Genomic DNA, 24,446 nt, shown 5'->3' with positions numbered 1-24,446 from the left:
AAATAAGAAATCATCATAAAGGTGAAAATGAAAAAAAGGAATACCATTATAAAAGTAATATCAAAGTGTATTTATTCATCAAATATATTAACACCTATGAGTCAATAGATGCTAAGAAACAAAGATGACTAAGATAGTCCTTAAATTTTTTATATTAATTATTTAGTAGTTAAAAATATAGATTTTAATAACAAGAGCAAGAAACATAAGCAAAGTGAAAAACTGTCATACTTTGGTGAAGGCATATACTAAAAGAAAAGAAAATTGAATATAGTTGTTAAAGTGCTATTGCTACAACAGTAATAAATCATCTAAAGGAATTGTTAAAATAAGGTGCTACCACTAACAAGGTAGAAAGAGCACAAAAATTTCATTGATGGGATGTTGATCTGATTGACAGACAAGTGGGGAAATTTTATGTTCTCCTACCCTCGAGTTATAGCAGAAATTTCAAAGGAGATATTACATTTTATTACTCCCAATAGCCCTTTCCTTTTCTGTGATTGCCTATTAGAGTTTAAAAAAAAGAAAAAGGAAGGAAGGAAGGAAGGAAGGAAGGAAGGAAGGAAGGAAGGAAGGAAGGAAGGAAGGAAGGAAGGAAGGAAGGAAGGAAGGAAGGAAGGAAGGAAGGAAGGAAGGAAGGGAGGGAGGGAGGGAGAAAGAGAGAGAGAAAGAGAGAAAGAAAGAAAGAGAGAAAGAAAGAAAGAAAGAAAGAAAGAAAGAAAGAAAGAAAGAAAGAAAGAAAGAAAGAAAGAAAGAAAGAAAGAAAGAAAGAAAGAAAGAAAGAAAGAGAGAAAGAAAGAAAGAAAGAAAGAAAGAGAGAAAGAGAGAAAGAGAGAAAGAGAGAAAGAAAGAAAGAAAGAGAGAAAGAAAGAAAGAAAGAAAGAAAGAAAGAAAGAAAGAAAGAAAGAAAGAAAGAAAGAAAGAAAGAAAGAAAGAAAGAAAGAAAGAAAGAAAGAAAGAAAGAAAGAAAGAAAGAGGCAAAAAAAGGAAAAACACATAGCTTGGATAATGATGCTTATAAATGTCATTAGATAATTGAGCTAAGGTAGTTTTTTTTTTAACTGAATGATCTATTTTAAGTAATTACCTGCAGTCAGCTTACTTACTGCATGGCTCCTAGGTCTCATGAAGATACTAAGAACCTATTTCTTATAGGCGCATTTTACTTGGTTTTTCAACTAGAGCCCAAAAATGGACCTCCTAAGTACCAAAGCATACATGGTATTATACATGACTCAATGTAGTATCTAATATACAATTTCAGTTAGTGTATATTTCTGGCTTGTGAAGACCACTGTTAGTGAAATGGTTGCCTTTAAAAGAAAGTTGAACTGAAGTGAACATATGGTTAAACAATACAGAACTGGAATAACATGGAAAATATAGGATAGGAGATCGATCACATAGCCGTTAGGATGCTTGTCTAATATGCACTTTACCTGGGTTAGAACCTTGGCACCACATGGTTCCTCAGTACTAAGGGGAAGGCCTGAAGGTCTCTGAGAGCCCTGGATATGGCCATTGAAGGCTCCCAGTATCACCAAATCCCTAGATCCTGCAGGGCCTGTTAATCCATTCTTGGTCCCTTGCATTCTACCAATGACCTATTTGCAGGGAATCCCTGGTCAAGCCCCAGATCTCCTCAGTATTTCTTGGGAGTCACACACTGCTCAAAGAGAACATGGGAAAACAATGAGTTTGGGTCAGGAATTCGGTCAGAATTTGGAACTCAAGCAGACAATACCATGGAACATTACAATACACAGAGTAAGGAAGTAGAATCCAAGTTGGCACTGTTAGTATTACTACAAAAAAAAAAGTTTAAGGAGGATAAGAAATCAAACTCCAGAATCACTGAGGTTATTGAGGACAACAATAGGGAATAAATCCAGGTAAGTTGAGAGTACTCAAAATAGAAAAGCGCACCTCTGCATTTACCAAGTGCTGTCCTGTCATCTGATTTTGACTCAATCTTTTAATCTTAACAATACAGCTTATCAGGCCATTTTGGGTCTTTTCCCTTACCCCATCCACACAAATTTATCACTCCTCTTCAGTTTCCTTAGAATAGTGCCTCCTGGAGAACTCCAGTTACACTGATTTATCTTTGTTTTGTGTCTGTGTCTTGAAAGATGCAATCCCTTCAGTGACCAGTGGTCCTAGTTATTTACACAATGGAGGAGAGGGGAGGAGAGGAGTGGGGAGGGAAGGAAGGAAGGAAGGAAGGAAGGAAGGAAGGAAGGAAGGAAGGAAGGAAGGGAGGGAGGGAGGGAGGGAGGGAGGGAGGGAGGGAGGGAGGAAGGAAGGAAGGAAGGAAGGAAGGAAGGAAGGAAGGAAGGAAGGAAGGGAGGGAGGGAGGGAGGGAGGGAGGGAGGGAGGGAAGGAAGGAAGGAGGGAAGGAAGGAAGGAAGGAAGGAAGGAAGGAAGGAAGGAAGGAAGGAAGGAAGGAAGGAAGGAAGGAAGGAAGGAAGGAAGGAAGGAAGGCCAAAGACATCATGTCTCATACTGATATCATTATTATTTTACAATTTATTAAAACAAAAAAGAGGTAGAGAATGGCTTTGCTTAAAAGATAAAATAGCATATACTTTGTATTTCTATCAAATTCATTTTTTCATTACATTTTTTCATTCTGTTATTTTTGCATTTACAGACTGAGACAAATAAGAGACAAATGTATAAATATATAACTGTAAGAAATATCCAAATATCAGCACAAAACCTGAAATAGTTTAAATTCTCAAAGGTTTGGATATAAGTAAATAATACAGACTGTATAAATATTTGAATATAGGAAGTAATTGGAAAAATACTTTCACTCGAAAATATGTTTTAAAAGTACACAATTAGATTAAAAAGATCACAAATTTCCCAATCACGGCTTAATTCATCATTTTACCAACCAAAAAATTATTGCATAACTTCCTCATATTTCTATTACAGAAGTAAATTTTGTTTATGATGAAGACTGGTACATTTTAACATTATGAAGGCATTAATGCATCACAAAAAACTACTAATCAAATTACATTTAGTATGATGCTAGTGTTAAGTACATTTTATTGGTTTATAATATTTTAAGCCTTGGTGATTTGTGTGTAATATCGTTTATGTCCATTATGCAGACTTTGATTAAGACACTGAAACTTCCTGTGCACAATAACCAAGAGTATTATAAAATCACACACAACTCAGTAACAACTTAAAATTAATCAAAACATTGTACAAATGCATGTAAAGACGTTCAAAAATAAAGAATAGTCATTTTTTTCTTCTGAAATAAAATTGCTATCTAGCATTACAACTAATACTTAAATAGTAACATGCAACATGTTACTATAATATGCTGTGATTTAGGAGTTAGCTAGTCAACACTTTGTCAAGAAAGACTTTGGTATTAACCCAATATTGAGGAATAAAGAAGCAAAGATCCTAATTCAAATTAAACATTCTATCACTAGTGGCAAGATAAACCAAGCATCTATGTCCCTGAATACTGACAGTCATAATTTTCATCTTTCATCACATACCCTAAAATATATAGTATCTTCAGAAAAAAATCATTTTTTTGAGTACAAGGGATGGAATGAGAAAGTTTCCAAGGCCTATTTACTGTAGTGTTTGCAAAGGATTTCATTTGAATAAATTTACACTATATTTTTTACTTTCAATAATAAATTCTAACTCATTTCACAGCTGTATCCCATACAGCAGTACACTGAATATATCATAGCTGCTGCCTGCAGACAAAAATAATGATGCCTGTAGGTTTTCACTTTGTCTCTTTCTGGGAAGGGAGGAGAATAAAAAGTACATCTGGAATGCAAGTCTCCCTGAAGAGGACACTGCAAGAGTCAGCATTTCTACTGTTGATAACATTCCTATTCAAAAATTTTTTATCAGTTTAGAAACTTGGAAAACGATTTCCTGAAATTAAAAGTAGCTGAATATTGCATTAAAACTCAGCACTGTCAGACATGAAAGGTGTGTGGGGGTGTGGCGTGGGGGCAGGGAGAGGGATGAAAAAGAGCCTACTAAAGAGATCTTCAAGGACAGAAAGGAGCCTAAGAAATAAGAGTTCAAGGAGACAGAGACAGAGAGACAGAGAAGTGTCTCTGTTTGAGGGTGGAGAGAGGAAGGAACACTGGAATATACTGGCAGATTGTAAAAAAAACAAGTTAAGATATTTGGTGTTCAGTATGATTCTCTTTCCTCTACTTCAAGAAAATCTAGAGCATAAATCTACATAAAACTTTAAAAAAACTGTATAAAAATGATGATACACTCAGACTAAATATTAAGTGATGACTGGGAGTTGCACTTTATATTTTGCAATGATAAGATTTGTTATCTTGGGGACTATCTGTTAATATTTTATTACAGAATAGTAAATTGTTTACAAACAATTATTCTATGACACAAAATTGCAAAAAAAAAAGAAAAAGAAAAGAAGTTGAAAATAAGCAATGAAAAACATCTCAAGAATATATCCAGTTACCCAGACAAGGCATCCAATTCCTATTTATAAAAACACTAACCTGTAATTATTTGCTATATCTCTTCATGCTTGTCTGAATTATTACAACTAATTTTATTTTTTCCTAACATTTGCTTCTTTAAACTATTATGAGTATATTTTACAGTTTGCATAAAATGATTATTTTTGTGTATGTTATAGTAAAAAGCCAACAATATATTTGTCCTAGGTGCGAGTCATTTAGTAAGTGGGTGGATTGAGTCACATCAGCAAACTTGTGTCTGAATTTATTCTCTCATTAAAGGAGAAGGATCTTAATTTCCCCTAGATTAATGGGGAAAATTGTGAGAATTTAATGAAAGAACATGTGAGTATGAGTGTTTGGAGAAACATAGAGCACTATGAGAAGACAAGTAGACATTGTCATTATATCCACAAAACTATAAAAATCTAGTGGGTAGCTTCTAAAATGCATTAACATTTAAAATTTGCCTTAGTGTCACTTAGAATTTTTGTTTGTGTTTGAAATACATGTGATTAAATTGCCCATTCATTTTTTTAAGTCATCAGAGTTCTCTCATTCCAACTACTTTATTTTTTCCTTCGTTAAAGCTTAACTCTGGTCAGATTAAAAAATCCAAAGCTGCTTCTAAGCATGCCATCAAGTGTGCTCATGATTACTTCAGCAGATTTTCCTCCTAAATGTGATTTTCTTCTTATGAATTAGATTCCATAAAGCAACTTCCCATCTCTTTTAACAACTTACCTACTAATTATATAATGATGTTTTTGTTGGCACTTAAATATATTTTCTCTAATGACAATTATATCACAATTGAAGTTCCTGAAAAATATAATTCATATTGTACTATGTAGAATTCGAAAAATATAGTTGAAAGAAGATGGCAGCTCCTCCAATGGCTAAATATAAATTGCCATAAGATTCAGAAGTTCCACTTCTAAGTATACATTCAGGACAGATAATATATGTCTACACAAAAATCTGAATATGGATTGTAGCTAAAAGGTTAAACAGTCCAAATGTCTATAAATCAATGAATAGGTAAGAAAAACCATTGTGTATCTCTGCAACAGAACATCATTTATCAGTAGAAAGAAGCACTGGGCCAGAAAGAGGATATAGGAGATAATGCATCTGCCTTCTGGGAGGTCACCCTGGTCTGAATTACAACCCCTCCCCCCACAACTTTCAGTTCCTCGAGCACTGCCTGGAGAGATTCTGAAGCAGAGACAAGCCTAAGCCCTTTGCACATTCATAAGTGACCCAAAGCGCTCCCACCACATCTCCCCAAAAAGAAGCAGTACTGACACTTGCAGCTTTGAAGAAACTGAAAAGTTATGAAATTTTAATTAATAAAAGAAGTTCCAAAATGGAGTCTGGAGTCTATGAGAAGCAATAATAGGGGTCTATCAGGGCTGACTGCTTAGAAACCTAAATTTAAAACTACACATATCACTAGGAAAAGGAGAAACTGCAAAGACAGTGTTTCCTTCAAAGAGAGCAATTTAATCTCTACATTAACATACAAATTCAAACATCAAATACACAAATTCCAATAGAGGTATTGAGTGGCCTTCATGTTCGGTCTATAGTCTACTTTCAGTATGCATCTTCCAACCCAACTGGGTCCTCCCAACATCCTCTACTTGGTGTTCCCTTCTCTATCTGAGCTGCCTTTTCCCCCAGCATGTGAGGCCAGTTTCCAAGCTGTGGGGTAGACCTCCTGGTCCTTATCTCTACAACTCTTGGGTGTTAGTCTCCCACTCTGTTATTTTATATTCCACAGATGAGTGCAATCTTTCTATGTCTGTCTCTCTTTCTGACTCATTTCACTTAACATGGAATATATTTTAAAAAAATACACAAATTCCTTCAGTTTTGCATGTTTTTTCTTTCTCTTGAAAGAAAATTTTTTAGTTTATCTATAGAAATAAACTTTGCCTATAATTACATATTATAATGTATATAATGCATTACATATTATAATATACATTATAATGCTGTATTTTCTCCCACATTTGGAATACTTACCAGATAATGTTCCTACACTGTAATTTTTCAAAGACTTCAAATAAAAACTTGTTTTTAATGGAAGATAAAGTTGCAATTCATGGCTGAGTTGTTCTTGAACAACATGGATGAAGCTTGGAAATAAGTAGAAGAATCTGGTGACAACAGACTACATAAGGTAGGATCCATTTATATGAAATGTCCACAGGGCCAAAGCAATAGTGCAGAAGACAGGTTGTTTGCCTTGTATATGGCCAACCTGGTTCAATACCCTGTAACACAAATGCCCCTCAAGCCTTGCTAGGAGTGATTCCTGAGTTCAGAGCCAGGAGTAAACTCAGAGCAAAGCCAAACATGGCGAAGGAAGGAAGGGAGGAAGAAAGGAAGGGAGGAAGAAAGGAAGGGAGGGAGAGTGGCATGGAGGAGGGAGCAGCAAGGGAGAGAGTGTCCAGAATATGCAAACATAGCAGATTGGATTGATTAGCATTTGCCTAGGACTCAGCTTGGAACAAAGAAATGGAAATTTTACAATGATGGCTAGTTTTTTTTTTTAAACCTCAAAATTATTTTATTTTATTTATTTATTTTTTAATTTTTAAATTTTTATTGAATCACACTGAATCACCGTGAGATAGTTACCAACTTTCATGTTTCAGTTACAATTACACGATGATCAAACCCATCCCTCCACCGGTGCACATTCCCCACCACCAATATTCCGGGTATACCCCCCCTTTTCCACCCTCCCCCTGCCTCTAAGGCAGACAATCTTCCCCATACTCTCTCTCTACTTTTGGGCATTATAGCTTGCAACACAGACACTGAGAGGTCATCATGTTTGGTCCATTACCTACTTTCGGCATGCGTCTCCCATCCCAACTGGTTCCTCTAGCCAATGATTGCTAGGTATTACAGGATTTATTTATAGGTAAGTGAAAATGTTGTTAAATCGATGATAGTAATATAGATATAGATATAGATATAGATACAGATATAGATAGATACTCTGCAAACACTAAATGCCAATAAACTAATACTTTGAAGTGTGATTGCATGATATTTGAATTATACACAATAAAACAATTTATTGAAAAAATCTCCTGATAAAAATTCTAATACTCATCATGTGGCCAATAAAGAAACTCATATAATTATGCATATATTATGATATGGCACAGAATCACTGCAGCAAGTTTTGCATTTTTTATTAAGCAATTAAGTTAGTTCTGCTGTTAGATTATTTTATCAAGATAGAATAATCTTGAAATACGAAAACCTTCATCCTGATTTGGGACATTATGGTGTTCATGGTACAGTAGCACTTGATCAATCAAGGTTGAAAAACCGACTTCTCTGGTCTAGAGTATTTTCTTCTGGTAGAATTTTCACAGCTGCAACAGTTCAAAACCAGTTCTCTTATAAAATATACCAAAGGAACGAAAAAATTCACATTAAATTTTGCAGAAAGAGACAGGAAGAGAAATGTATCTTAGCAGCAAAGGTTTCCTTATGAGTTATTTGATTCCATAAATCCAAATCCATTTTGACGACTCTCCCATTAGAGATACCTAGTCACCACTACAAGCTGTCAGGGAAGCTGTTTTATGGAGTGATTGAGCCCTCTGATCTTCGCTGCGTTTCCACACTAAGGGCAGCAGATGCCTTGATCCTGATAGTTCCTCTCATCACACAGAACCAACTAACTAATGAGAACTAATGAAGCACAGCATGTAGAGAAGTGGAAGGCAATACTGATGTTGGCTGAAAATAGGACTTCTCAGACACTTAAACCTGATGCTGTTTCATATTCTCCAGTAGTCACTTTTTAAAACAGAACTTAAAATTATTTCTAAGCCCAGATTTAAGTGTTGGCTTATTCAAGGCCTGATGTGCTTGCCAAGCCAAAAATTGCAAATTAATGCCCCATCATCAAACTTCGGTTCATTAGATATCTTTAAGATGTTGGCTTATAAATTTTTTTAAACTTTGGATTTTATCTTTAAATGATGGCAGTTAGTAGGGTAAAGGGTAAGGACTGGAGTTACTTCTTTAAGTAACAAAGTCTACGCAGAGGTTCACGTAGAAAATGCCACCCCTTTTCACCCTGGTCATTCCTTTATATTCTTTGTCAATTTCCCCAACAGAGAAGGGTCTATAGATTTAAGGTTTATTCATTTTGAACTGTTTTCATGAAAACTGTAAAGGAAAAAAAAATGGAATACTAAGCCACCTTTATAAAAACTGGCAAGCATACTCAACTACTGAAATAATTATATTTAATTAGAATTATTGAAAGACAGCAACTCTCACAGTAAGCTGTTGTAATCGTTCATTATAGAAGTTTAATAGTTCATTTGCAATTAATAGGCCTCTAAAATTGATAAATTGACATGAAATATAACATCTGAAAATAGATTTTTGTATTCTTTGCAATGATATGTCATTCCATACTTTGTCTCCTAGACTCCAAAAGGCAACTAACAGCCAATGAACAGTAAACAAATAACCAGGTTCCTATTCTGGCCTACTCTGTGTAGTCTTCCCAGTCCCTTCTCTAAACACAGACTCTACTCTTCTTCGGTCTTAACCCATTCCCTGCTTTTTATAACTCAAAATTATTTGCTGTACCTAGATACACAGACTTGTTAGTTCTTGTGAATTACTCATTCTGCCTCTCTCCAGTCCATGTTCATTTTGTAAACAGTAAATTTGTCAAGATATTTTAAAAATGAAATACCTGCTTCCCTATCACTCCCTTTTCAGTTATAAATATAGAATATCAGGTGAGATAAACTCATATGTTATTCATTTTTCCCCTAAGTACCTAAGATGGAGCATAAAACATGGCATAAAATAAGCAATTAGTCTTCCAGTTATATTTATTTGAATCTGATGAACTCAAACTAATGAAGAACAAGGTCATCCAATGTTGACTTACTGAAGTCCTTTTACACTATAATACTCTGGCTCTTAATGAGCAACCTGTGGAAGCAGAAAAAATAGATATATGTAATGCAATAGGTACACTAAAAACATATATGTATGAGTGTGTATATATAATAGATAAGTCATATTATTTCACCTAGGTTTCCAGTACTGCCTGAATGATGTCACACACCATTGTAAATTATTTATAGGTAGAAATTTATAGATATAAAGTTCATAGATATGCTTGGTAGGCTGTCAGAAGAAGAATATTTCTTAGAAATGTATGAGGGAACTGCACTTTCAAAGACATTGTTTAGGGATTAGAGTTTCAAACACAAAAAGATGGTTAGACATCACAGTATCTTAAAATAAGAGATGTAAGTTTGGGGCTGGAGTGATAACACAGCGGGTAGGGCGTTTGCCTTACACGCGGCCGACCCGGGTTCTAATCCCAGCATCCCATATGGTCCCCTGAGCACCGCCAGGGGTAAATCCTGAGTGAAGAGCCAGGAGTAACCCCTGTGCATCGCCGGGTGTGACCCAAAAACAAAAAAAAAAAAAAAAAAGAGATGTAAGTTAGTGGGAGATAATACAAGAATATATATAATATATTTTAGGATACTTTCCTGAATAACATGGAGGTTAACATAATTTTTTAAATCACAAGTGACATACACAGTTACAAAATTGTTCATGACTGGGCTTCAGTCATAAAATGTCCCAACACCCTTTACCAGTGTACATTTCCCACCACCAATGTCTCCAGGTTTCCTACCCCTTCCCTATCCCAGCTGCCTCTATAGCAAGAACTTTCTGTTTCTTTCTCTTTCTCTCTCTCTCTTCCTCCCTCTCATTCCTTTCAGGCATTATGGTTGGTCGACATAAAATTTTAGCATGCTGATATCATCAATATTTAAATGTATTCTGCTATGGAGATATAATACAGAGGGAAAGATGTTTGCCTTGCACACAGCTGACCCTGGTTCAATCCTCAGCACCTTATAGAGTTATCTGAGTACTGCCAGGAGTGTGATCCCTGAGTGCAATGATAGAAGAGTAAGCCCTAAGCACTGCCAGGTATAAAATAAGTATTCATAAACATACATTTTTAAATATTACAACTATAAATACCACACATAAGATAAATTTAAGAAGGTATAGTAAGTTATTTGCTCCTTTATAGTAATTTCAGCATTAAATTATTCAATTATCTGCATGATAATGTACGTATTTGTAAAACTCAAAATGATTCCATGTATATGTGTATTAGTATGTCTACATAGGTAAAACATTGTGAAGCTATCACTTTTTTCACAAAATTTTAAGAATGAATAAGTAAATGGGTTGTAATGAACATGAAACAATTAAATAATGATCCCTTCTCTAAGCTGAGAAACATTTTAGTTAAAGATTATGAATCAATATGTGTGTAAGAAGGATATTAATACAATGACACATTCACATACATAAAATAGAATATACACAAGACATGTGAATCTCTATCAATGTATGTCTATAGTATATAGACATTCATTTCTGAGTATATAAAAATATTCACCTATGCATATAATAATACAACCATAACTAGGATAAATAAATAGATGTGGAGAAAGAAGATAAAAAGATAAAAAGACAGGCAAGATGAGGGATGCAATTTAGAAAAAGAAGACTTCAGAAGAACAAGCCTCAGCATTCACTTACACTTCCTACACCTCTACACTCACAGCATCGCAGACCAGGAAAGTCTTGCCAAGAATATTCTTAGGTGTTTCCACACAAAGGAATTTTAGTGCATACAGTCCCACTTAAAGAGTCACACCTCCAGCATTTTTTTCTGCATGGCAAAGATATGCACAATCACAAGTAAAAATAAAACACTGAGGCAGAATGCCCATTTTAAAGCTATGCTTTATACAATTCTGCAAACAGCCAAGAACTTTGCTTTGCAACAAGGCTGTTAGCTCTGACAGTGATGAGAGAGCAGAGAAGAGTCAGATGCAGAGAACTTTGCAGGACTGAGCTACACAGGGAGAAAAAAACAAAATGAAGATGCAAAGGACAAATATACGGGCCAAACTATCCCACTGTCCCACACAGACAAACATAGGAGCCAAACTATCCCACTGAAGAGACATGTGCAGTTCACACCTGGATCATACTAAGTAACAGACAACATTAACTGTTTATTATCACACTTCAGACACCAGCTCTATAGGTGCTCTACAGGTTTGTTTCAAGTTAGCTTTAAAAATCAGGAAAGAGAAACTGGCATCATATCTGATACACGGCTGGGGAAATAAACAGAGAGATTAGAGATCACATTCTCAGTAATGTCAAGTGAACCTCTCTGACACAGTTGCAGTCTCAGATTTTTGTAGGAATTTTGAAAAAGAAAGAAAAATAACCTTTAATTTGTGTTCTCTAAATTAGGTACTGAGTCCCCTGATGCTATTATGTAGCAGGAACATTATAAGACATACATGCGCAATCTTCTATCAATGATATTCTGAAAATGCCAATTATTGCTCCTCTAGAAATGCATGTTGTCACTGCTATTAAGGAAGATCTGCAATATACTATATATTAAATTGACTATTCCAACCACACAACCTATGCTTGTGTCTAATACATTTGATTGGCAAAATTCATTTTCCATTTTGCACTCTCTAGTTCTAAGTCAACTATTTGGTTGCTGTGTTGCGTTCTACTCCTATGCACACAAACGACCTACAAACTACCCACTTCTGATGCCTTGCTCAATAAGCCCTCTTCTGTGGGAGATACTCAACGCTTTGTGTGTCCACAGGTCTGTGGAAGCAATCAAGTAACAGGCTGCCTTGACAGCTCAATTTCCAGGAGAACTAAAGTGAGATTTAGGAGAGAGGGCCTCCAATGTTCCCCACATATTCCAGAGAACTCTGAACCACTATTTTTTTTTAACAAGTCCCTGGTTTCTTCCACACAAGAGCAAAGAGAAGTAGAAAAGTAACTATGTGATTTATTAACCAAATCAGCAGGTATGTAGTGCACTAAAAAATCTCTCAAAGTTATAGGCTTAACTTACCTTTGATATATCAGATTATTTTCTTCTACTACAAGGTATTATTCATAGCTTAAACACTCTCCCCAAAAATTCCCCTCAAGGTGGAACAAATTAGACCAAGTATAGATCCATCTCCATTTATTCTTTACTCAATTTGCTTGTGTATCTTCTTATCATAAAACTATTAGTTTTATCATTGGTCATGTTATCTAGACAGTAAGAAGTTAAGCATAGGATAAGTCTGGGCTGAAACTTTGAATTTTATCACGTAAGGATTCTGCCTGGTTTTGGTACTCTCATTTACATGCTGAAATAGCATTATTTCCTCACCAGATTCCTCACCAGAAAACCATACTGACAACACGTAAACAAAAAAAAAAATGATGGTCTAATACCAAATGCCACTAAGGAACAACAAGCTAAAACAATGAGATACCACTATTATTTAGTGATTAAAAGGTGATCATCTATCACACCACTAAAATATATGGAGAAAACTTAAAATCATGTTACTGAGGGGACAGAAGTAATCTGGAAAAAATAACTCACTGTATGATTCCAACCATATTACAATCTCAAAAATGCTAAATATGGAGATGTGGAAATATCGGTGATCATCAGAAATTTAAGTGCAGAAAAGGAGAGATGGAGGGAGAAGGAAAAACAGGTGACGCATATAGGACTTTTGAGGAGTAAACTTATCTATTGGATAATAAATATAACTCTGGAGATATGTCATTATATATATATTGTCCCAAAGAATAAAATGTACATTAAAATGGACCTCATCATAAATAACAGACTTTTATGATGCACCAATTTAGAATTATGAATTATATCAAAGGTACCACATATGACATCAATTATAGGGAAACATTGGACCAGAGTAAGGGTGAGTTCTGATCTTACTGCTTAACTTTCTAGAGACTGCATTAAAAAAATCAACCTAGTAAAAATAATTTGTAAATTCAGGTGTTTTTTATACTTTCACTTTTCTAATTTTTCTCTTATGATGTCTCATTTATTCCCAAATTTTAGTTGTCATGAATAGCTTTCAAATGTACTGATTTCACTCAGGAAATTCTACATATCCTATTTCTCTTTGATATGTGTTGGTGCATAGGGCTTCTCACAATATTTACCTACTATATGTGTCATTTGAAAATTATTGTCCATATCAGAAAGTCTGCCTGTGCCTTTTCCCAATTGTACTTATTTTACATTATTTTCCCACAAAATACCTTTTATATGGCAATATGAATCCAACAAAGATGCTATCCCGATGATGTTATCCCCAAACCACACAGATTATCAATGATTTGAATTACTCTTCTAAAAGAAGAAAAAGTGTATTTTGGTTAGGTCCAATTTTGTATTAGGAGCAAGAGTTAAGGTACATTTTTGCATCTCCTGTTTTTTTTTTAAGTGTCTTCTTAATTGTTTACATCATTTTCTCTAAATATTTTCTAATTGTTTGGATATTTGGGGTTAAAAAGCAAGTTTCTTTTTCTCCCCTCACATATTAATGAATGCATTCTAAAATGCTAAGTGCAAAATTGTGATAAGAAATAAAAACTTCTGTACCTTATGACTCACTGACACCTCTAATTCACACTCTATGCTGTTCTTGTGATAGGAAAGATTTTCTTTTCTGCAATATCACTCCCTACAATACTTATTTTATCCAGTGTGCCTTTAGATTCATTTCAAGGGAGGCTGTTTAACAGTGTTTCTAGATTAAGAGGCTTCTTAGTCTTGTCTCTTTTGCAAGAAAGATCCTGCTGTCCAGTGTCAGTATCCAAATTTACCTCATCAGAGCTTAAGAGACTTCGTTTGCTAGTAAAGGGATTCAAAACATAATCATACTTCCCTAATAATCATAACCAGGTTAGCCTCTCACCTCGCCACCATCAGGCCATTTCTTTGTAAAGCAATAATATGAGCATATATGTTGCACTATAACCCTAATCCAAGTCCTTAGCCCCCTCCACATTTCTGTGAACCGAGTAGTTACTTATAAATTACATAAGCTAACAGTGCCTTTAAGATATCAAAGCTTGACAACATCTTGAGCATTTGTCTTTTTGATATAACTACTCAATATACTCTTAATATGTTTTTAGCCTTAGCTGTGAAAATTAAACTAAAATAGACAGGTTATAAACCATACTTCATAAAAAATTATTCAATCACCTGAAAAGGAAAATTAAAAATGCATGAAATACAAACAATGCTACTATTTAATTTTGAAGACAGTGGTGACAATGGTTCATTATAAGCATATGGAATTTCATATTTTGAGAACGCTCTGGAGACAAGACAAAAAGGAGCATAAGACAACCAATTTATGAATGTCCTGAATTTTCTGCTCAAATATTTTTATTGAAAAAATAAAGAACAGGAAGATAACTTTTTTATGTCTACTCTGTTTAAGGCACTCTACTAGATATTGTCTACTTACTAACTTTCTGGACTAGAGCGATAGCACAGTCGGTAGGGCATTTGCCTTGTATGCGACTGACCAGGGTTCGATTCTCTGTCCCTCTGAGAGAGCTGGCAACCCACTGAGAGTATCCCACCCCACACGGCAGAGCCTGGCAAGCTATCCGTGGCATATTCAATATGCCAAAAACAGTAACAAGAAGTCTCACAATGGTTACTGGTGCCTGCTTGAGCAAATCGATGAACAATGGGATGACAGAGCTACAGTGCACTAACTTTTTATGATATTCTAATAGACATTGTCTATTTAGTAAATACTGAAACTGAGAGAGCTCAACAGAGAACATGTTTAGGATGCTTAAGACCCAGAGCCTGTTCCCAGCACCACATTGTCTCCTTGAGCAAATCCAAGAGTGACCCAAGTACAGCACCAGGAATAACCCCTGAGTACCACCTGATGTGGCCCCCAAACCAAACCAAAGCAAAACTGTACAAAAGATGTTTTCGTCACTTCACTATGTGACAAATCAAAATAGGATTTTAAATAACTTAGCTAATAGGGGAGCAAGGACAGGGGCAAGATTTATCATTGTGTTCTCTAATTCCACAGTCTAAATTCTTCCATTCTACAGTGGTATCTCCTTTTACTATTTGCCAGAGGACCTGGCACTCTAAATGTATCAATTTGTGATCTTTAGTCTACTTTCTACCACCACCCCCACCCAAATGTTCTAGTGAAAGTTAATATGTGTTACTGAGTATGTTAGGGAAAATGCTCAACTTTTTCCTAACATTTAGAATTAAATAAGTATTATGTCACTGTCACCGTCATTCCATTGCTCATTGATTTGCTCGAGCAGGCACCAGTAACGTCTCCATTGTGAGACTTGTTACTGTTTTTGGCATATCGAATCTGCCATGGGTAGCTTGCCAGGCTCTGCTGTGTGGGCAAGATACTCTCGGTAGCTTGGAGAGGGGCGGAGGAATCGAACCTGGGTTGGCCACGTGCAAGGTGAATGCCCTACCACTGCGCTATTGCTCCAGCCCAAGTATTATGTAGTATCGAGAGCATCAGCAATAATAAAAACTACCATTTACTAAACCTCTAATAGCAGGCATTGTGCTAGTATTGTATAAATGTGGTACGTTAATCCTCAGAAAATTTATAAATACAAATACATACTAGTTCTCCAGATTGGAGATGAAAGAAAAAGATTCTGGGAAATAAAATAATTTCATAGGTTACATGGATAAATATTTTGATTCATGTCACAGTGGATTAACATTGATGTCCATACTCTGTCATCTCTGCTCCACTCTTACCCTCCATTTGATGAACAAGCTATTTTATATTTCAAATTAAAGTGGATTATAATTAAAACTATAAAGTGAAAAATACATTTTAAGAATAACAATATATTCATGTAGAATTAACTAAATGGAATAATATTCCTCTTTTCTTAATATTTAATAAGAATAAATGGCAGAATTAGGATCAATGTTTTTTTATATAATTATGTAGCATTTTATAATGGATAATTACATGGCAAAACTTATACTACTGTTGGTTTAGGGAGTTAAAAGTGAAGTGCATATATGGTGTATGTGGGGTCCCAAGTTCACCCTCTGGCACTATATGCCATTTCCCAGAACACCAGATCTAGACCTGCAGGGCTGTGAGAACTTCTAATTGTGGCTTGGTAGACCTTGAATACCTCTGGCCCAAGAAGATTCTATCATGGGTCTACGGGGAACTGAGACCCTTAGTATTAATGGGAAGGACATCGTTGCCCCAAGAAAACAGATTATTTTATAAAAGTTCAATTGTGTAAAAAGACATAATTATTATAATAAGTAGTATTTTCTTCCATTGACTGCAAGTTCAAAGCTGCTTAATATGAATTTTCTTGGCAGAAAATTTTTACCTCCCTATACCGTCATCACCCTAATTTTTCACAATGGTTACTAGTTTTGTACCTTTCAATGAATATTTCAATAATTTTATTGTTATAAAAATAAATATGGGCTAGAGCGATAGCACAGTGGTAGGGTGTTCGCCTTTCATGCAGCCGACCAGTGTTCGATTCCTCCGCCCCTCTCGGAGAGCTCGGCAAGCTGCCAAGAGTATTGCGATGGCATGGCAGAGCCTGGCAAGCTACCCGTGGCGTATTCAATATGCCAAAAACAGTAACATCAAGTCTCACAATGAGAAACGTTACTGGTGCCCGATCGAACAAAGTGACGAGCAATGGGATGACAGTGACAGTGACAGTGAAAAATAAATATAATTATTTCACGAGGGGAAATTTTGAAAATATACTTCTATAGTAGAAGTAGGTAATGGCTGGATATATTTTGTCTGTTTTATGCTAGTTTGATCACAATGTAATCAAAGCATTGATTTTTCTTTGTTTGTTTGGGGGCTACATAAGGCAACACTCAGGGCTTACTCCTGGCTCTACAAATCAGGGATCACCCCTGGAAGTGCTAGGGGGCCCATATGTGGTGTCAGAGATCAAATCCAGGTTGAATATAAGGTAAGTAACCTACTAAGGTAAGTAACCTACTCTCTGCATTATCTTTTCTGCCCCCAATTTATACCCTTAATTTGGAACCGTCAGGTTTAATAAAATCAGCTGATTGAGAACATATGATAAAGTATTTAAAAGTAGAAAACTAGATTTATTGATAGAAATTATTCATCTTTCAATAACAAAAAAGACTACTTGCGTACGTAATGTTTTCCATTTATTTAAAGAATAATGAAATAAAAATTTTCAAAAATAATTTACCTTTACCTATTCTTTGGAAAATTCAAAGAAAGTCATCTTGTAAATGATTGCAATGCAAAGCTGTTGAAAAGTTAAGTTTTACATCATAATATTTTACATTATACCATCTGTTAAAAGTCACTTTTTATACCATAGAAGACAGCTGTATATACATACCTCTTCCTATCTGATTTTATACATCTTAATTGAAAAAAGTACATTTTTTCAATCAAGTTTATACCTCTGTCATTCTAAAAATGACCTTTCCCCAAAAATAATATTTTACTAATTCCTCATTTTACATATTTAAAAAGATTTTATATATTTTCCAGTATTCCTAGTTTTAATCCTTTTTTGTCATTTTCCTTCAAAAACATATCTCCCTTCATTCAGTACCTGTTGCCATTATCTTTGAACCGGTATGTCCTAAACACACTTCCGTGGGCTTTTTCACTTCTTTCTCCCATTGTGCCTTTATAAATCAATATTCTTTGCAAGATTTCTGACATTTTCAATAGATTTAATTGATGTTACTTAGTACTCCAATGTCATAAAATAGCATACAATTGACTTCCAAATTACATTGTAAGCCTAACTCTTTCTCCTAAATTACCTAATTTACTCACTAACTTCCTCCATTTGATCTGTTCATTGGAATGGGTAATTACTAGATCAAGTTAAGCAAGTATGAAATTTTTACCTCCCTATACCATCATCGCCCATCATCATATTTCTCTTCCCCAATATCAAAAAACACCCTGTTATTCCTTCTTTTATACCTCCTATATCAGGAAATGGATACAGACATAATGGGTCCATCAATGACACTACTTCCTCCTCTCCCTGGTATGTATTGTCCCCATGTCCCTGAGTCAACATCTCTATAATGTAAACCCTGCAACTCTTCTACTCAATTTCTAAGTAAAAAATAACTATACATTAAAACATCATTTTTCCATAGTTATTCATAGTTGAGTTTCAGGTGTACAATGTCCCAACATTAATCGCACCACCAGCATCAACTTCTTTGTACCAATGTCCCAAGGTTTCCTTCCATGCCCCAGCATGTCTCCATGACAGGGGCATTTTTGAGTTTGGTTGTTGTAGTTTGGATTTTATATTTATAGTATTATTGACTCTGTAGTTTAAATATATACATATACCATACCTTTACACTAATGATGTGCTAGAAGCTCCTGATCCCTACCCTTGTCACCTCTTGTCACCTCTTGTTTATCTCTTTTTACCATCACCACCTACCCACCCACCTCCCACACCTCTCAGCTTTCTTTTTTTTTTTTTCTTTTTGGGTCACACCTAGGGATGCACAGGGGTTACTCCTGGCTCGGCACTCAGGAATTACTCCTGGCGATGCTTGGGGGACCATATGGGATGCTGGGATTCGAACCCGGGTTGGCTGCATGCAAGGCAAATGCCCTACCCCCTGTGCTATTGCTCCAGCACACACACACACACACACACACACACACACACACACACACACACACACACACCCCTCAGCTTTCTTACCTGCTCTGTCCTCATTTCTGTGAAATAAGGTCATGGATAATCTGGGTATCTCTCCTATATTTCAAGTCATATTTTTACTGCCTCTTCTTTTAAGTCCCTCACTTACTTCCTTGCCTCTAAATGCATCTGTCTCCACCTAGGCAAAGAATCAACCCCCTGCTCAAAGCTTCCAATGACTTGTACCAGTTAATAGATTAAAGCCCAATAGCTTTATGATACTTTGAAGATTTTCTGAAATCTTGATTCAATTTACCTCATTAACACCTTATTAACTAATTCCAACCAAACATCCTGGAACTAAGCTTTGGACTTCCAACTACTTCCACGTTGTTGTTCTTTTTGAATTTTATTTGCTCTCTTTTCTTTACTTGGAGTGATTTTCTACTCATTCTGTGGATAAAATTAAAGCTCATCCTTTAAGATTCAGATCAATTATTAACAGTTCTTTAAAACTCTCCTATCACCTAACACACCCCTTTTAAGCAATACAGTCTCAGTACTCTCAAAATGTTTTGTTCATGAATATGGTATAACAATGCTGCAATATTGTGGACTTACAGTACTTTTAAATTGTCAGTTTCTTAAGGGTAGGGATGACATTATTCCAGTCTACCTCTACTATAGGACTTCATACATACATACATACATACAAGTTATACCTTATAGGTAAAACTTTAATATTATATTATACATGTATTATATTCTATATACAAATTAATACTCCATAAGCATGTATATGTGTTTATGATATATGTATGTTTATAAATATTAAAAACTTAGAACTAAAAAGTTCCCAAGGCATCATGTTTTCTAATTAGTGACTATTACAAAGCAAGAGACCAAGAACCTACTTGTACAAAGACCATTCATGTCCCATGGAATAGACTGTTCTCACCTCCTTCTTCTTTCTCAGTTACTTTACTGCCTCTTTATTCCAATCAAGTGAGTAACACATAATTCTAACACCGCTACATTTTAGCATTATTTAAATCACTAAGATTTTCTGAATACTTCCTACAAATACACTCAATTCCTTTATAGATATAATGAACATCTTCTCCTTTCTAAACAAAAGAGAGATCCTTTTATTGCTTGCCAATTTAATTCACCTCCCTCATTACCCCACACCAAACCAGGAATCCCCATAAGGAATTATCACACGTATATGAACACAACATAAAAATGTACAGATTTTCATAATTACCCATTTGATCCATACAATAGGATGGACAGTGAGAATAAAGTAACATCACATTTATATGCAACTGAAACAACTAGGGTCAAAAGTTAAGTGAACTGCCAACATTCTTATAACTTGCTCGGATTTGAAACTTGCACTGGAACCAAGGTCTCCTTATCATTGCTTCCGAGAGCTCTCCACTATTTTAAACTGTTTATTGGTTTGTGTTCCCACCATGACATTTATGTTGACATATATTGGCACCTCAAATGCTACACACTAAATGTTGCCTATACTCTTTGACCTGAATTACTGCTTGGCTGCCGTTACTTTGAGAGTACAAATCTCAACCTTTACTTTCTCAAGAAACTGTTATCAAGCATGCAAATACCATAATTAAGTGGTAGATTATAGCTTGCTAAGTATTTGTTGTTAGGTGACTGAGCTTTTGAAAAGATCCCAGCGTTAGCTAAGTTAGCTCAGATCATCAATTCTTTGTTTCAAATCAGGATAAATTAATTTGGTAGCATCAAACCAACAGATCTTTAAACTGTAATTGTTAACAAGAATGTCTAATGCTAGCTAACAAATGACTTTTCTAAAAGGGTCTCCTTGTGTGTTATTTCATGCAACACCACAGTGAATTATGCACTTCCCCTTTAAATACATTCCTGTTCAATAGCTTCACTAAGCTGCCTAGTAGGTGCGACTTCTTTAAAAATTCAGGATATCAGTGTAATTGTAGAGTAGAATGATCTGTCTCTACAGCAGGGGGTTACAGATGGCTGAAGCCAGTCAAGGCAGGACCCACTCTGTAACTTGTTTGTGATTCCAAATGAATATATATCTTCCTCCTTTGAACAGTACCCTGTTCATATATAGCTAGTACCGAGAAACAAAATTTATTCCTAAACCTCTCTTGGAGAGCTCATGCTTCTCTTTATTTGGACAAACGTAAAGTTTTAGATCTACTGAAGAAAGAATTCTAGTGTCTTTCAGCAGGGAAATCAAGAGCAACTCAAGAAGAGTAGTAATTCCTCTCTTGGTATTGTCTTCTTGCCCATCATTTGCCATCAGGATCCTCCTGCAAGCACTTTGCCCCGAAATACTCCGAGACTAGTTGCTGCTTTTGTCGCTTGGCTAAAAACAATGACTACAACAACAACAAAAAAGATTTCTCGAGACAGGAAAAGTTGACACGCGAGCTTCCTAATCATCGTATACTATAAAAATACCACAATTGCACTTATTAAAAATTGAGCTCTGTAGAACCTGCAGTTGCCTCTGGTAAGCTCATTGGAACCCCATTTGCCTAAATTTAAATGTCAGCGATGCTCTCCCTTGGCTAGCTTCCACGTGTCCCACTTATCACAAAGCTACTCTTAATAAACGTTAACTCTAGATCCATCTGCATCCTGACATGGGAGAAATGATTTGCCTTGATCGCAACGGAACTGCTCGCTTGCCCTCCGTAAAATAAATTAAAAAATAAATAAATTTAAGAAACGGAGTCGAATGAGAACCCAGAGGTTACAAACATGGTACGTCCTTCTGAAAGTGCAACGTTGCTTCAGCTGCGGAGCCGCGAGAGAAATAGCATTACAGTGACTCCCACTAATGCCTCTGAGTTCTGTTTTTCTTTCCGAAGAGCACCGGACATGACCTAATTTGCTGTCCGGGCTTTCTACTTTTTGTACCTTTCGGAACCCAACACACCCCGGAGCAGCAAGAAGCACCGGGGTTCCCTCCCCCGCCCCCCTTTTGCAGCCCAGCAGCTGTTTCGGTGCGGACCCAGATGTGAAGATGGGAAGAAGGGGGCACTCCGTCCCACTTACCGGTCTTCCAAAGGTAGAGGGTGGGCGCCGCCGCCTCGCCCGGCGCCGCAGCCCCGCAGGCGCCCCGCAGCAGCAGCCCGAGCAGCAGCAGCTGCAGGACGCTCCGGCGCCCGCCCGCAGCGCCCCGGTTCCCGGACGCCGGCAGCTCCATGCCGCCGGCAGCCGCTCCAGGGTCCGGATGCAGAACTCGCTGGGTCGCCTGGGACTTTTTCTTTTTTCTTTTTTTCTTTTTTTCGCCCTGGGAACGTCTTCCCGAGGAGTCCGGAGAGCCCAGCTCCTCTCTGGCTATTGTTCGTTTCAGATGCAAAGGAGGGAACGCGCGTCTAACATCGGGGAACAATAGCGTCCGCGGTGGCCTCCGCCGCCACCGGCGGGGATGCTGCAGCCGCTGCCATCCGGCGCACTGTGGCAGGTCCTAGCGGGGGCCCCAGCTCCCGGAGCAGGTCCGCCGGGTCTGAGAGGCGGCGCGGTCCCCGCCAGCTGGAGGGAGGAGGGGGGCGTGAGCCCAAAGGAGCGTGAGGGGGCTAGAGGCAGGGGGAGGAGGGAGCGCGAGGGCGAGAGAGAGAAAGCAGCGGAGGGGAGTGAGGACACTCACATCCCACACGCCCGCCCAAAGAACTCGCGTGCACATGGTGCGATGAAATATGTTTGGAAGGAGACGCCAGTGAAAAGAAATCAGCACCTGACAGGCTCCGGCCTGACAAATAACAGGCACCGAAATGATTTCGCACCCAAGAAGTCAAATGCGAGATCTAGTGGAATGTGTTCTCCTTAGCGGGCATGTACACAAAGCACCCGCGTTTGTCATTTATTTGTCACTAGTGGCTTCCGAATTACTTTCCGTGGGACAAGTATTGACGATCAGATGCGCAAAGCAGAGACAGAGAGCAGAATGTTTACTTCTCTTCAAATTCACTTAAGCACACCAGAAATTGAGCAGTAAGCAATCTATGTTCGGTTTAAAAAAAAAACCACGCAAATATTGATCTACGGTGACAAAGTATTGTCCCACGATTGTACTCACAAGACTGTTTAATTATATGGATAAAACTGGATAAGAATAAATCATACATTATTATGTAAGTATGAAAAAATAAAAGAGCCATTCCTGCTCCTCTGTCAAAATTATGTTACCTTTAAGTAGCCAAACAATTATGAGTAAAATTGATGGGTACACCGAGTTTCTATTATTTCGTTATCTCAAAGTTAGGAAATTCTTTCGTTAAAAGTCCCTGATACAAATTTATCTTAATTTTTACTGCCTTTCGTAGTCTAAATAAAGGACCTAGAGGTTTTGGTCTTTTGTTCTTTGTGTTTTCACTTTCTTATCCCACTAGTAGTAAAGGAAGGTGTGTAAAGTCAGATAATATTTCACCCTCTCTAGCTTCCTCTCCCTCTCCCTCCTTCCCTCCCTCCCTCTCTTTCTCTCTCCCTCTCTTTCTCTCTCTCTCCCCCCCTCCTCTCTCCCCTCTCTCTTCTCCCCCCCCACCTCTCTCTTTCAATAAAATTCTCTGATTAAGTCATTTCCTAAGAAAACAAAAATATCACCCAAGGTACCAAATTTTTGGCAAACAACAAGCCAAACAAAGATATTCACATCCGGTCAGCAATACTAAGCCAAATAAAATAAAAATTGAAAAGCAGGAAAACTACTCTTTATGAACTAACTCTCACCATTGCCAGCCCAGGAGTTTAAAATGAGGAAACTACTGTTTCTGAAAGAGGAAACCTTCCATAAAGCTCCCCAGGGACCCCTGTCGTTTGGCAGATCATTCCAGACACAGCCCTTCTGCATGCATTAGATTAAAAGCAGGTTTGATCAAATAATTCCCAGGTCCTGCCTGTTTAAATATTCTGACATCAGAGGAAATTAGCAATGTTGAAGGTTGCAAATTTGGTCTTTGTTTACTTTCCACTCTGTTAGGCCTCTAAGAGGGAATTAAAAGCTCAGAGACTTCTAGCTCTGTGAGTCTGTGATTAGGGGAGATAAGCTAGTGTGGATTACTATTTCTTCACTGGTGAAAAACAGGCAACAATCAAAAGATTATAGGTTGATAAGGAATACAAAAGAAGCATGATTATAATTAATGTTTACTTCCTTAAAAGAGTACTTGTTTCCCAGTTACACACATAAAACACGCACGTGTGCCTGCGTGCGCATGCACACACACACACACACACACACACACACACACACACACATAC

The 24,446-nt window shown here is 36.9% G+C and overlaps 1 protein-coding gene across 2 annotated transcripts in view; it reads right to left on the bottom strand.

Moving 5' to 3' along the window:
• Nucleotides 1–22,858, bottom strand: part of THSD7A (thrombospondin type 1 domain containing 7A) — a 465,946-nt gene extending 443,088 nt beyond the window's left edge. For both annotated transcript variants that reach the window (XM_055121051.1, XM_055121083.1), the window contains exon 1: nucleotides 22,242–22,858. In XM_055121051.1, coding sequence (XP_054977026.1) covers nucleotides 22,242–22,392 — 151 coding nt within the window. In that variant the 5' untranslated portion in view covers nucleotides 22,393–22,858. The remainder of the gene's footprint in view (nucleotides 1–22,241) is intronic.
• Between the last annotated feature and the right edge of the window lie 1,588 nt (nucleotides 22,859–24,446).

The sequence above is a fragment of the Sorex araneus genome, chromosome 1 (assembly GCF_027595985.1).
Source record: "Sorex araneus isolate mSorAra2 chromosome 1, mSorAra2.pri, whole genome shotgun sequence".
Taxonomy (NCBI): domain Eukaryota; kingdom Metazoa; phylum Chordata; class Mammalia; order Eulipotyphla; family Soricidae; genus Sorex; species Sorex araneus.
This window is presented reverse-complemented; position numbering and strand designations above follow the sequence as displayed.